Source organism: Salvelinus alpinus, chromosome 23 (genome assembly GCF_045679555.1).
Source record: "Salvelinus alpinus chromosome 23, SLU_Salpinus.1, whole genome shotgun sequence".
NCBI classification, from domain to species: Eukaryota; Metazoa; Chordata; class Actinopteri; order Salmoniformes; family Salmonidae; genus Salvelinus; species Salvelinus alpinus.
In genome coordinates this window covers 45,668,917-45,683,908 of record NC_092108.1, presented here as the reverse complement: position 1 = coordinate 45,683,908, position 14,992 = coordinate 45,668,917, and the positions used below count along the sequence as shown (strand labels likewise).

At 43.4% G+C, this 14,992-nt stretch overlaps 1 protein-coding gene across 5 annotated transcripts in view; it reads left to right on the top strand.

The window, feature by feature from the left end:
- LOC139551142 (activated CDC42 kinase 1-like) overlaps positions 1-14,992 on the top strand; it is a 116,849-nt gene that overhangs the window by 76,106 nt on the left and 25,751 nt on the right. For all 5 annotated transcript variants that reach the window (XM_071362565.1, XM_071362564.1, XM_071362562.1 and 2 more), the window contains one exon: positions 356-426. In XM_071362565.1, the coding sequence (XP_071218666.1) occupies positions 356-426 (71 nt within the window). The remainder of the gene's footprint in view (positions 1-355; positions 427-14,992) is intronic.

Below are 14,992 nucleotides of genomic sequence, written 5' to 3'. Positions count from 1 at the left end.
TCTGGAAAATTTCTGGGATCTTTTATTTCAGCTCATGAAACATGGTGACCAACACTTGACCAGTTGCGTTTATATTTTTGTTCAGCATAGAATAGGATATTCACATATGAACAGGTCCGGAGAGTTTAGCATTAGTATAACACTGATTGTTATGTAAGCGACTCAATGTTTGGTTTACAACACTCTGCTTCCCATACATTAATTAATGATGATGAATTGAATATGACTATCACTATCACATGCCATAGTGATATCACTGTAGTTTGGAAGAAGTAGTTTCTGATTTTTGGTCTACATAGTCAGTGACATTATCCTTCTCGCTCTCCCCCTCTCTCTGTCGTGGGTGTCGCTACAGGGCAGAGACGGCTGTGGGAGGCGGTCAAGAGGAGGAAAGCCATGTGCAAGCGGAAGTCCTGGATGAGCAAGGTACAGTACACAAACGCATACATGCAGATACCCTACATATGAATATAATACATACAGTACACTCACTCTACAGTACAAACTATCTGTCTCGCACATGCACAATGACCCTAACATTTTAACATGTGATCGTGTGTATATGTTCGTCTGCTCATACGGTGTCTTGATCCATCCTGTCGCACATTGTCAATCTCTGTTCCTTGTGGACATTAGTACGTGTTACCTTTGGTCTGAATTCACTGTTTCCATAGCTTGGTTTTACATACGGAGTTCAATTGAGCTGAGCAGTTGTGTATACAATGGAGTTGTATGGGGAGGTTAGATGTCAGATTCATTTGTGTGAGCGTGCACATGTACAGGTAACTGCCAAAATAAAGGAAACACCAACAAAGTGTCTTTAAAGTGTCACGCTGATCCTCAACATGGGGGGCCCCTTAGTCACCTCCTGTACTCCCTGTTCACCCACGACTGCGTGGCCAAGCACGACGCCAACACCACCATTTAAGTTTTCTGACGACACGACAATGGTAGGCCTGATCACCGACAACGATTAGACAGCCTATAGGGAGGAGGTCGGAGACCTGGCAGTGTGTTGCCAGGACAACAACCTCTCCCTAAATGTGAGCTTTACAAAGGAGCTGATTGTGTACTACATGAAAAGGAGGGCCAAATGTGCCCGCATTCACACCGACAGGGCTGTAGTGGAGCGGGTCGGGAGTTTCAAGTTCCTCGGTGTCCACATCACCAACAAACTATCATGGTCCAAACACACCAAGACACTAGTGATGAGGGCATGACAACACCATTTCCCCCTCAGGAGACTAAAAAGATTTGGCATGGGATCCTCAAAGTTTTACAGCTGCACCATCTAGAGCATCCTGACCGGTTGCATCACCACCTGGTATGGTAACTGCTCGACATCCGACCGTAAGGTGTGACAGAGGGTAGTGCGTACGGCCCAGTACATCACCGGGGCCAAGCTTCCTGCCATCCAGGACCTATATACCAGGCGGTGTCAGAGGATACCATATCCGAGGCACTTAAATCTTTTGAAGGGCACACATACACAATCCATGTCTCAAATGTCTCAAGGCTTAAAAATCCTTCTTTAACCTGTCTCCTCCCCTTCATCTACACTGATTGAAGTGGATTTAACACGTGACATCAATAAGGGATCATAGCTTCAACATGGATTCACCTGGTCAGTCTATGTCTTGGAAAGAGCACGTGTTCTTAATGTGTTGTACACTCAGTGTACACCGAACGCATAGAGACGGACAGACTCTAGTATACTCACACACTTACAGTGCACACATACACATGCATGCACACACACAGCTTGGCTGACTCTATCGCTGTCAATTGAGTTTGCATATGACCCCTGAGTCGGCTTGTATAACTCTGAACTGTACCCCAAACTGTCTGCTGAATAACAACACACACACACACACACACACACACACACACACACACACACACACACACACACACACACACACACACACACACACACACACACACACACACACACACACACACACACACACACACACACACACACACACACTTACTCACTGCCATGTCACCCTCTGAGGTCTAGTAGTACGGAGCTGCAGGCCTCTGGGATGCAGACTGCAGTGTTGGCCGCTCCAGCCAGAATGCAGCCAGGCCGAGGAGATGATAGCTTTCTAAAATTACACGTGTTTGTTTCCGCTTCTGGCACCAACCACCCGTCCAAATAATCTGCCTCCTCAGCCACTGACTGAGGAAAGCTGACCACGACTCCATTTTGTTGATTCCAGCCTACAAACAAAAACTCAAACAACAAGCTCCCGCGCTCAGGTCTGTTCAACGCTGGTCCGACCAATCTGAATCCACGCTTCAAGACTGCTTCGATCACGCAGATTGGAATATGTTCCGCATCGCGTCCAACAACAATATTGACGAATATGCTGATTCGGTGAGCGAGTTCATTAGGAAGTGCATTGACGATGTCGTACCCACAGCAACGATAAAAACATTCCCAAACCAGAAACCGTGGATTGACGGCAGCATTCGCGTGAAACTGAAAGCGCGAACCACTGCTTTTAACCAGGGCAAGGTGACCGGAAGCATGACCGAATACAAACAGTGTAGCTATTCTCTCCGCAAGGCAATCAAACAGGCCAAGTCTCAGTACAGAGACAAAATCGAGTCGAAATTCAACAGCTCAGACACAAGAGGTATGTGGCAGGGTCTACAGTCAATCACGGATTACAAAAAGGAAATCCGCCCCGTCGAGGACCAGGATGTCTTGCTCCCAGACAGGCTAAACAACTTTTTTGCCCGCTTTGAGGACAATACAGTGCCACTGACACGGCCCCCTACCAAAACCTGCGGGCTCTCCTTCACTGCAGCCGAGGTGAGTAAAACATTTAAACGTGTTAACCCTCGCAAGGCTGCAGGCCCAGACGGCATTCCCAGCCGCGTCCTCAGAGCATGCGCAGACCAGCTGGCTGGTGTGTTTACGGACATATTCAATCAATCCTTATCCCAGTCTGCTGTTCCCACATGCTTCAAGAGGGCCACCATTGTTCCTGTTCCCAAGAAAGCTAAGGTAACTGAGCTAAACGACTACCGCCCCGTAGCACTCACTTCCGTCATCATGAAGTGCTTTGAGAGACTAGTCAAGGACCATATCACCTCCACCCTACCGGACACCCTAGACCCACTCCAATTTGCTTACCGACCCAATAGGTCCACAGACGACGCAATCGCAACCACACTGCACACTGCCCTAACCCATCTGGACAAGAGGAATACCCATGTGAGAATGCTGTTCATCGATTACAGCTCAGCATTTAACACCATAGTACCCTCCAAACTCGTCATCAAGCTCGAGACCCTGGGTCTCGACCCCGCCCTGTGCAACTGGGTCCTGGACTTCCTGACGGGCCGCACCCAGGTGGTGAGGGTAGGTAACAACATCTCCACCCCGCTGATCCTCAACACTGGGGCCCCACAAGGGTGCGTTCTGAGCCCTCTCCTGTACTCCCTGTTCACCCACGACTGCGTGGCCATGCACGCCTCCAACTCAATCATCAAGTTTGCGGATGACACTACAGTGGTAGGCTTGATCACCAACAACGACGAGACGGCCTACAGGGAGGAGGTGAGGGCCCTCGGAGTGTGGTGTCAGGAAAATAACCTCATACTCAACGTCAACAAAACAAAGGAGATGATTGTGGACTTCAGGAAACAGCAGAGGGAGCACCCCCCTATCCACATCGACGGGTCAGTAGTGGAGAAGGTGGAAAGTTTTAAGTTCCTCGGTGTACACATCACGGACAAACTGAACTGGTCCACCCACACAGACAGCGTTGTGAAGAAGGCGCAGCAGCGCCTCTTCAACCTCAGGAGGCTGAAGAAATTCGGCTTGTCACCAAAAGCACTCACAAACTTCTACAGATGCACAATCGAGAGCATCCTGTCGGGCTGTATCACCGCCTGGTACGGCAACTGCTCCGCCCACAACCGTAAGGCTCTCCAGAGGGTAGTGAGGTCTGCAGAACGCATCACCAGGGGCAAACTACCTGCCCTCCAGGACACCTACACCACCCGATGTCACAGGAAGGCCATAAAGATCATCAAGGACAACAACCACCCAAGCCACTGCCTGTTCACCCCGCTATCATCCAGAAGGCGAGGTCAGTACAGGTGCATCAAAGCAGGGACCGAGAGACTGAAAAACAGCTTCTATCTCAAGGCCATCAGACTGTTAAACAGCCACCACTAACATTTAGCGGCCGCTGCCAACATACTGACTCAACTCCAGCCACTTTAAAAATGGGAATTGATGGAAATTATGTAAAAATGTACCACTAGCCACTTTAAGCAATGCCACTTAATACAATGTTTACATACCCTACATTACCCATCTCATATGTATATATACTGTACTCTATATCATCTACTGCATCTTGCCATCTTTATGCAATACATGTACCACTAGTCACTTTAAACTATGCCACTTTATGTTTACATACCCTACAGTACTCATCTCATATGTATATACCGTACTCTATACCATCTACTGCATCTGCCATGCCGTTCTGTACCACCACTCATCCATATATCTTTATGTACATATTCTTTATCCCTTTACACTTGTGTGTGTGTGTAAGGTAGTAGTGTGGAATTGTTAGGTTAGATTACTGTTGGTTATTACTGCATTGTCGGAACTAGAAGCACAAGCATTTCGCTACACTCGCATTAACATCTGCTAACCATGTGTATGTGACTAATAAAATTTGATTTGATTTGACTGTGTTTGTGTGTGTGTGTGGGAGCTCTGAGTGTTCGTTTGTATGTATGGCTAGCTGTGTGTGCGTGGTTACAGTTTAGGGTTGCGTGCTGGTCTTCCATCTTCACTATTTAAAAAAAACTGTCACGTCCCCTATTTAGAACACCAGACTCACCACCGAGACAAACACGCACACACTGAAGAAGACTCATTGATACACACACCACAGACATGTGGAGCTGTAAAAATCCCCTCAGCCAGTAGTGTCCAACTCCAGCTTTAGATACTGAGGATTCGTTCCTACTCACTGACACTGGGCCTCCCTGCTACCTAAGACTTCAGCCCCTGCCTCCACTCTAACCAAGCCCAAGGCTTGGAACGAGCCCACTAATAGGGTGCTCTAACGAATGCTCTTCCGATCGGCTGTCTAATTCATGCCGTGTTCAATCAAATGAATTTATAAAGCCCTTCTTACATCAGCTGATGTCACAAAGTGCTGTACAGAAACCCAGCCTAAAACCCCAAACAGCAAGCAATGCAGGTGTAGAAGTACGGTGGCTAGGAAAAACTCCCTAGAAAGACCAGAACCTAGGAAGAAACCTAGAGAGGAACCAGTCTTAAAAATGTTGCCTGTTGCCTGCTCTTAAGCCAAGTTTCAAGTTTCCTTCTTCCTCTCATAAAGATAATGGAACATCGTGGAGTTATTGGGGAATATAGAATTTTGTGTGTGCATGTGTGTCTGTTAATTCTGTGTTAACTAATGTGTGTCTGAGTTTTGAGTTCATCCATGTGTCTTGTGTGTGTGTGTGTGTGTGTGTGTGTGTGTGTGTGTGTGTGTGTGTGTGTGTGTGTGTGTGTGTGTGTAGTAATTGTCTGTTTGTTCATGTTTGTGGCAGTATTGTTTGAGTGTGTGTGTGGACGTGTTTAACTATTCCTCACAAGAATAGTAAACAAACAAAAATGTGACTAACTGGGAACATTTTATTAGTCTCCGTGAGGTCAAATGCTATTTCTAGGGGGGTTTTAGGGTTAACGTTTGAATTAGTGTTAGGGTTAGAATTACATTAAGGGTTAGGAGCTAGGGTTAGTGTTAGGGTTAGTGTTAGGAGTTGAGGTTAGGTTTTCAGGTTAAGGTTAGGGTTAGGGTAAGAGTACGGGTTAAGGTTAGGTTTAGTGTTAGGGAATATAGGATTTTGAATGGGACTGAATTGTGTGTCCCCACAAGGTTAGTTGTACAAGTGTGTGTGTGTGTGTGTGTGTGTGTGTGTGTGTGTGTGTGTGTGTGTGTGTGTGTGTGTGTGTGTGTGTGTGTGTGTGTGTGTGTGTGTGTGTGTGTGTGTGTGTGTGTGTGTGTGTGTGTGTGTGTGTGTGTGTGTGTGTGTGTGCATATGCATACACTCCTGCCCACACCACCCCCCATATCAAGATAACAGACTAGGGATCACTCTGCACCCTCCCTGCTGTGGCACCCCTGGCCAAGTGAGCCGACCGCGGGGCGCTGGACATAATTGAGTCCTGGCTCGCCTCAAGACACACCTGCTACAGCACACACACACTGGTTGACAGGGGGGGAGGGAGGAAGGGGAGGGAGTGAAGAGAGAAAAGAGTGACACTTCACACAACTGGGGCTGGGGAGAGGGCTAGGGAGAGGGAGAAACGAGATAGAGGGAGATGGGTGGGGGGATCGAGATACAGAAATGGGGGAGACGGAAAGAGAGAAGGCAATATCAGGCCCACGTCCCCCTCTACACAGCACAAGCCCGTGTCTCCCCTTTACAAAGTGCCTCAGTAGATAGCTCAATGACCGTTAGAGTTGAAAGACATGCTATCTCAACTCAACTAGGTGTTGCGGTCCTACCGCCTCCACACAGACAACCAATGTTACTCTCCTTCTTTGAATACTGTACAACTAAATCAAATCAAATCAAATTTTATTGATCACATACACATGGTTAGCAGATGTTAATGCGAGTGTAGCGAAATGTTTGTGCTTCTAGTTCCGACCATGCAGTAATATCTAACAAGTAATCTACCAATTTCACAACAACTACCTTATACACACAAGTGTAAAGGAATGAATAAGAATATGTACATATAAATATATGGATGAGCGATGGCCGAACGGCATAGGCAAGATGCAGTAGATGGTATAGAGTACAGTATATACATATGAGATGAGTAATGTAGGGTATTGTCACGCTCGCTATCCTCAAACTCCCTGTCATAAATCGACCAAGGCGCAACGTGCATGTAGTTCCACATCTTTTAATAAAGTGAAACCGAAACAATTAAAACACAAACAGGTAAACAGCAAAGAACATGACGCAACCGAGGTGCACACAAACACACGGAAAATAATTACCCACAAAACACAGGTGGGAAAAGGCTACCTAAGTATGGTTCTCAATCAGAGACAACGATAGACAGCTGCCTCTGATTGAGAACCACACCCGGCCAAACACATAGAAATAGAAAATCATAGAACATAGACTGCCCACCCAAATCACACCCTGACCAAACCAAAATAGAGACATAAAACGCTCTCTACGGTCAGTTCGTGACAGGTATTGAAACATTATATAAAGTGGCATTGTTTAAAGTCACTAGTGATACATTTATTACATCCAATTTTTTCATTATTAAAGTGGCTAGAGATGAGTCAGTATGTTGGCAGCAGCCACTCACTGTTAGTGGTGGCTGTTTAACAGTCTGATGGTCTTGAGATAGAAGCTGTTTTTCAGTCTCTCGGTCCCCGCTTTGATGCACCTTTACTGACCTCGCCTTCTGGATGATAGCGGGGTGAACAGGCAGTGGCTCGGGTGGTTGTTGTCCTTGATGATCTTTTTGGCCTTCCTGTGACATCGGGTGCTGTAGGTGTCCTGGAGGGCAGGTAGTTTGCCCCCGGTGATGCGTTGTGCAGACCTCACAACTAGAGGTCCACCGATTATGATTTTTCAACGCCAATACCGATTAATCGGCCGATTTATTTTATTTGTAATAATGACAATTACAACAGTACTGAATGAACACTTATTTTTACTTAATATAATACATCAATAAAATCAATTTAGCCTCAAATAAATAATGAAACATGTTCAATTTGGTTTAAATATTGCAAAAACAAAGTGTTGGAGAAGAAAGTAAAAGTGCAATATGTGCCATGTAAGAAAGCTAACGTTTAAGTTCCTTGCTCAGAACATGAGAACATATGAAAGCTGGTGGTTCCTTTTAACATGAGTCTTCAATATTCCCAGGTAAGAAGTTTTAGGTTGTAGTTATTATAGGAATTATAGGACTATTTCTCTCTATACAATTTGTATTTCATATACCTTTGACTATTGGATGGCACTTTAGTATTGCCAGTGTAACAGTATGGCTTCCGTCCCTCTCCTCGCTCCTACCTGGGCTCGAACCAGGAACACATCGACAACAGCCACCCTCGAAGCAGCGTTACCCATGCAGGGCAAGGGGAACAACTACTCCAAGTCTCAGAGCGAGTGACGTTTGAAACGCTATTAGCGCGCACCCCGCTAACTAGCTAGCCATTTCACATCAGTTACACCAGCCTAATCTCGGGAGTTGATAGGCTTGAAGTCATAAACAGCGCAAGGCTTGAAGCAATTTGAAGAGCTGCTGGCAAAACGCACAAAATTGCTGTTTGAATGAATGCTTACGAGCCTGCTGGTGCCTACCATCGCTCAGTCAGACTGCTCTATCAAATCATAGATTTAGTTATAACATAATAACACACAGAAATACGAGCCTTAGGTCATTAATATGGTCGAATCCGGAAACTATAATCTCGAAAACAAAACGTTTATTCTTTCAGTGAAATACGGAACCGTTCCGTATTTTATCTAATGGGTGGCATCCATAAGTCTAAATATTCCTGTTACATTGCACAACCTTCAATGTTATGTCATAATTACGTACAATTCTGGCAAATTAGTTCGCAACAAGCCAGGCGGCTTGCGTGACTCTGCGTGCAATGAACGCAAGAGAAGTGACAGAATTTCACCTGGTTAATATTACCTGCTAACCTGGATTTCTTTTAGCTAAATATGCAGGTTTAAAAATATATACTTCTATGTATTGATTTTAAGAAAGGCATTGATGTTTATGGTTAGGTACAGTCGTGCAACAATTGTGCTTTTTTCGCAAATGCGTTTTTGTTAAATCATCCCCCGTTTGGCGAAGTTGGTTGTCTTTGTTAGGAAGAAATAGTTTTCACACAGTTTGCAATGAGCTAGGCGGCCCAAACTGCGGCATATACCCTGACTCTGTTGCAAGAGAAGTGACACCATTTTTCCTAGTTAAAAGCAATTAATGTTAGCAGGCAATATTAACTAAATATGCAGGTTTAAAAATATATTCTTGTGTATTGATTTTAAGAAAGGCATTGATGTTTATGGTTAGGTTCACGTTGGAACAACGACAGTCCTTTTTCGCGAATGCGCACCGCATCGATTATATGCAACGCAGGACACGCTAGATAAACTAGTAATATCATCAACCATGTGTAGTTAACTAGTGATTATGATTGATTGATTGTTTTTTATAAGATAAGTTTAATGCTAGCTAGCAACATACCGTGGCTTCTTACTGCATTTGCGTAACAGGCAGGCTCCTCGTGGAGTGCAATGTGATCAGGTGGTTAGAGCGTTGGACTAGTTAACGTAAGGTAGCAAGATTGAATCCTCGAGCTGACAAGGTAAAAATCTGTAGTTCTGCCCCTGAAAAAGGCAGTTAACCCACCGTTCCTAGGCCGTCATTGAAATGAAGAATGTGTTCTTAACTGACTTGCCTAGTTAAATAAAGGTGTAAAAAAAAAAATGCCCAAATCGGTGTCCAAAAATACCAATTTCCGATTGTTATGAAAACTTGAAATCGGCCCTGATTAACCCACTCTGTTAGGATGAATGGTGCCACAGGACCATACATTCAGCTTCCTCAGGTCTCTAAACAGGTTAGGACTTTGTTGTTGTCCACAAACAGTTTGTAGCCCTTCCCCAGCAGTGGAAAGTCCAATATTTCCATAATGGAATCATAACTAAGTCCATTACCGGTGGCTGAGATGAATTTCCCATCGTAAACAAGAACATTCCAAGTGTAGGCACACAGAATCAGCCAAAACAAACAGTTTGTAACCCCATATTGTTGGCTTGTTACGCATATATTGTTTGAGGCCTCCTCATCTATGGACAGGTTCTGGGCGGGCTGAAAATGGGTCTTGCAGGCCTCAACAATGCTGGAGTAGAGAGGTTTGATTTTTCAGAGCCTATCAAAGCTTGCTGTGCCTCTCTTCTTCTCATTGTCGCTGTCAGCTTATGAGTCACTGATATGAAGTGCCCATGAAATAGTCAGAAACCTGTTAGAAGACATGACAGTGGTGGGGAAAGGCAGTTGGTAGTCTTCAGCTTCTCCAGTAGTCCTTCAGGTTTTTCAACTTCACAAGCCCCATGTAAATGACCAGTGAGATGTGACAGTATAGGTATTGGATGGAAATGGGCTTCCATGCCTCTTTCTTGCCTACGTGGTTCTTAGCCCCATACTTGTTGGTGTTAGACACCAGCGAACCAAGAACATCTGCGAACCAAGAACATCTGGAGAAAAACATCTGGAAAAGATGAAGGAAGGGGGCTGTACTTTCCAGTCATGTCCAGCTGAGGTCCTGGCTGCCTTTTAGGTCAAAATGTTGGTGGAAGTGGCTCCACATCATCCTCTAGCACAGTGTGCCAACAGTCCTCTCCCTTGGTGATAGTCGCTGCTGTTGCACTGGCCCTCCTCCACTTCTGGGTTGGCCTCTTCACACCTCTAGATGGCTGGGCGGGGTGGGTGTGGAGCCAGAGACAGCAGCAGGGATCAGACTGGAGGAACCAGTTCCTACGTTTGAATGAGTGGGGGATGGAGGACTTGAATGTGGTCTCTTTGGAGTTGGCTCCCAGAGGTCATCTGAGTCAGTCTCTACCACTATTGAAGATTTGTTTTAATTCAGTTAGAACGCAAGTTTACTATTACTTATTTTATTTTACCTGTATTTTATCAGGGGGTGAGTCCTGCATCAATACTTTTACGGATGAGCCCTGCATCAATACATCAAATACACAGCACATACCTATAAACATATACAGTACCAGTCAAAAGTTTGGACACCTACTCATTCAAGAGATTTTCTTTATTTTTACTATTTTCTACATTGTAGAATAATATCAAAGACATCAAAACTATGAAATAACACATATGGAATCATGTAGTAACCAATAAAGTGTTCAATGATATTCTTCATAGTAGCCACCCTTTGCCTTGATGACAGCTTTGCACACTTGATGACAGCTTTGGCATTCTCTCAACCAGCTTTATGAGGTAGTCACCTGGAATGCATTTCAATTAACAGCTGCACACAGTGAAAATCACTGCTGCATCTTTATGGGACCAAACAATTAAAAACTGTTTTAATTTAAACGTTTTCAAAGTTTAAAACATAGCTATCGAATCATAAATGGAGGTAGCTGAAGTCTGAATCCCGTGAGGGTGAAAGACAGTCAATAGACAGACTTGCATTACGGCCTAGCATTACATTTAGCTGGCTATCTAACGTTACCTTGAACAACAATAACAGAAACACTTAACCGCTAAAAACATATGGACTCCGGTAGAAATCTACGCAGTGGTGAGAAAAGCATGGCGTCGAATTTATCAAGGAAAGAAAGGGCCAACAGCATGGCTAATCTCAAGATGGAGATAAGGAGTCTATGTACAAAAATGGAAAAAAATATGGACAAAATGAAGCTGAGTATTGAAAAAGGAATGAATAGTAAATTTGAAAGCTTACGTGCATCTTTGGAGAAAGCCATTCAGGATAATCATACAACTTTGCTGACTCAACTGGAGAATAATAACTAGCAGCTACAAGGCCACATAGCTCTTGAAGTTGGACGTCTGGAGTCCCGTGTAGAATTCCTAGAATCTGGGAGAATAGGCGCTGCCAAAATAACAAAGTTAGACCCAGACGTGTCTATCATAGTGGCAGGACTGCCAGCTGATGGAAACGAGGACCTAATCTCCAAAGTGAACCAGTTGATATCGGTAGGGCTAGGCTGCGAAACAGAGGTGATTGCAGTTGAGAGGATGAGGGAGAGAGGTAAAGGTCCCGGGGTTGTGAAGGTGGAGTGTCGGTCTGTGGAGGAGAAAATGGCTCTGTTAAGGAAAAAACGAAAGCTGCGAGACCATCCTGATTATAACAAAGTCTTCCTTCGATCAGCCAATTCCCACACCGATTGCCCTATAGAACTGAACGTCAAGACGCTGCTGAGAGAAATACCAGGAGGAAAGGACTATTTTGTCATAGGAAGCGGACGGGTCATGAAACGAGATCAACCAGAAGGACAACTCGGACAAGGACATGGGGTGGACAGACATACTACATACTGAGGGGCTTTCCATCCCCTACGAGATTTGATTTCAATAGCACATTGGAATGTTAACGGATGGACTACATTGAACAATAAATTACGAATAATAATACTAAAATCCTTAAACCCAGACATTATCTCAATAAATTAAACGCATTTGCGTCGGCAAGAAACTATTGATATTGAAGGGTATGTATGGTATGGACACAACAGAAACACTCATGTGAAAGACCGCAGGGTCTCTGGGGGAGTGGGAATATGTGTAAAGTCTGATAGGATGAAAGCATATACAATTTCAATTATCGATAAAGCCATAGAAGGAATTATTGGTTTGCGCTTTGAACACAGGGAGTCAGATTTTTGTTTTGTTGTGTTTTCATGCTATTTGCCACCTGAACAGTCCACATGGGGTAGAGATGCATCCTCCTTCTATAGTCATTTGTTAAGTCAAGTATACCAGATGCAGATGCTATTTACATATGTGGGGATCTTAACAGTCGAATTGGGAGGTTAGATGACTATATTGATGATATTCCATCACGTGTTGCTTTGGATGACTTTGTTAATCATCATGGGGAAACCCTATTAGAATTCCTTTGTGACTCTAAAATGTGTATCATTAATGGAAGGAAAAGCCCCTCATGCGATAACTTTACATCCATGTCTGGCAAAGGAAAAGCTGTGGTGGACTATATAGTTTCCCTCCACGACTGTCTAGAAACTTGTTTGGAATTCAAGGTGTTATCTCCGACACGGATGGTTGAAAAATACGGATGTTTTGACTTAATTGGACTTCCTGATTATTCTCTTTTATTTATGAGCTTTTCTGTTGGCCACAAACTTCCTCAACCAAGTATTGCTGTGATACATACCCCGCATAGGCCTAAATGAAACTCTGGAAAGGTGCCAATAAACAACATTTGATTTAGATGAAACATTTTGTGATATTATATATTCTGAAATGGCAAAAAATTTGAATAAAGAATACACCCCCAAGTCTAGGAAAGTTTATAAGCCGAACAAACCTTATTGGAATGATGAGTTAAGGGATCTATGGTCAGCAATGTGCAAGGCTGAGTACTTATTTTTACAGTGTTAAGATAGGAATACAAGAGAACAGTGTAGGAAGGAATTTAAGAGAAAACAGCACGTGTTTGATAAAAGACTGCGCCTATTTACACGGAGATATCAGGGAGGGCAGCTATTACACCTTGAGGAAATACAGACAAGAAATACTCAACAGTTTTGGAGCCAAATAAACAAGTTAGGACCAAAACGACATAAGAAAATTCCAATGGAAGTCAGGGAAGAGCAAGGGGGGCTGAGTTCTGATATTACACAGGTACTTAAGGAGTGGGAGAAGGGGTTTGCTAGTTTGTTCTCATGTAACGAAAATGTGGCATATTTTGAGGATGAATTTTACAAAGACATATGTTCCCTGAGGACCAAACTGGAAAATACAATGTTAGAACCCTCTTATATATGTAACCCATACTTAAATGAGGAGCTGTCTGTGGCAGAAGTTAAGGTGATTGACCCTGCAAAAAATGGGTAATCGTTTGATATTGATGAATTGCCTAATGAGGTTTTAAAATCCCCTAAATTAATTGACGTCCTATATAATTTGCTCCAAATATGTTTTGAGTACAGTATACTGCCATCCACTTGGTATAAGTCTATAGTGAAACCCATTCCCAAATCTTCAAAAAATGGCCCGAGAATGCCACTGAACTATAGTGGCATAAGTTTATTAAGTACATTTTATAAATTATATTAATCCATCCTCAACAATAGGCTAATTACAATTACATCAAAACATGCTGGTGGAAGAACAAAATCATTTTTGTAAATCCAGAGCCTGTAATTAGAAGCCTATTTTGCGTGTTTCATTGATTTCCAGAAAGCTTTTGAATTTGTAAATAGGGATCTTTTAGCCTATAGTTTGTTAAAGATGGGTTGATGAGAAATTTGATCAAGCAATCCAGTCTCTTTACAAAGTACCAGTTGCTTGTGTGCGTGTTAATGAATATGGTACAGATTGGTTTCCCACACCCTCTGGTGTAATACAAGGAGACGCCTTTTCACTGACTCTGTTTGCTTTGTTTATAAATGATTTGGCAAAATAAATTAAACAGTTAAATACTGGAGTAAGATATGATGATGAAATGCTAAGTTTTCTTTTATATGCTGATTATATTATTTTGATGGCAGAAACTGAACAAGTGTCACGCCCTGGCCTTAGTTATCTTTGTTTTCTGTATTATTTTAGTTAGGTCAGGGTGTGACAGGGGGGATGTTTGTGTGTATTTGTCTCGTCTTGGGTGGTTGTATTGTATAGGGGGTTTTGTAGAGTGTATGGGGTTGGGTTCAGTGTAGGTGTTTAGGAAAGTCTATGGTTGCCTGGTTTGGTTCTCAATCAGAGACAGCTGTTTATTGTTGTCTGTGATTGGGAGCCATATTTAAGGCAGCCATAGGCATTAGGCTGGTGTGGGTAATTGTCTATGTCTAAACGTTAGTAGCTTTTGTGTGCACTTTCGTTTTGTAGCTTCACGGTCGTTTTTTTGTTTAGTTTTGTAAAAGTGTTCGTTTCTGGTTTTCGTCTCTTCTAAATAAAAGAAGATGTATTTGTATCACGCTGCGCCTTGGTCCACTCTTTCACCGAAAGACGATCGTGACAACAAGACCTGCAGAACATGTTATTATGTGCAGTCAATTGGTGTAAAAGATGGAGACTCATGATTAACCAGACAAAAACTCAGATAATGCAGTTTAGAAAAGCAGCTACTAAGATAAGTGTTTTTCGGTTTTGTTTTGGTGAAGACATTCTTGAGTTTACTAGCATTTATAAATATTTGGGTCTTTTTATTGATGAACA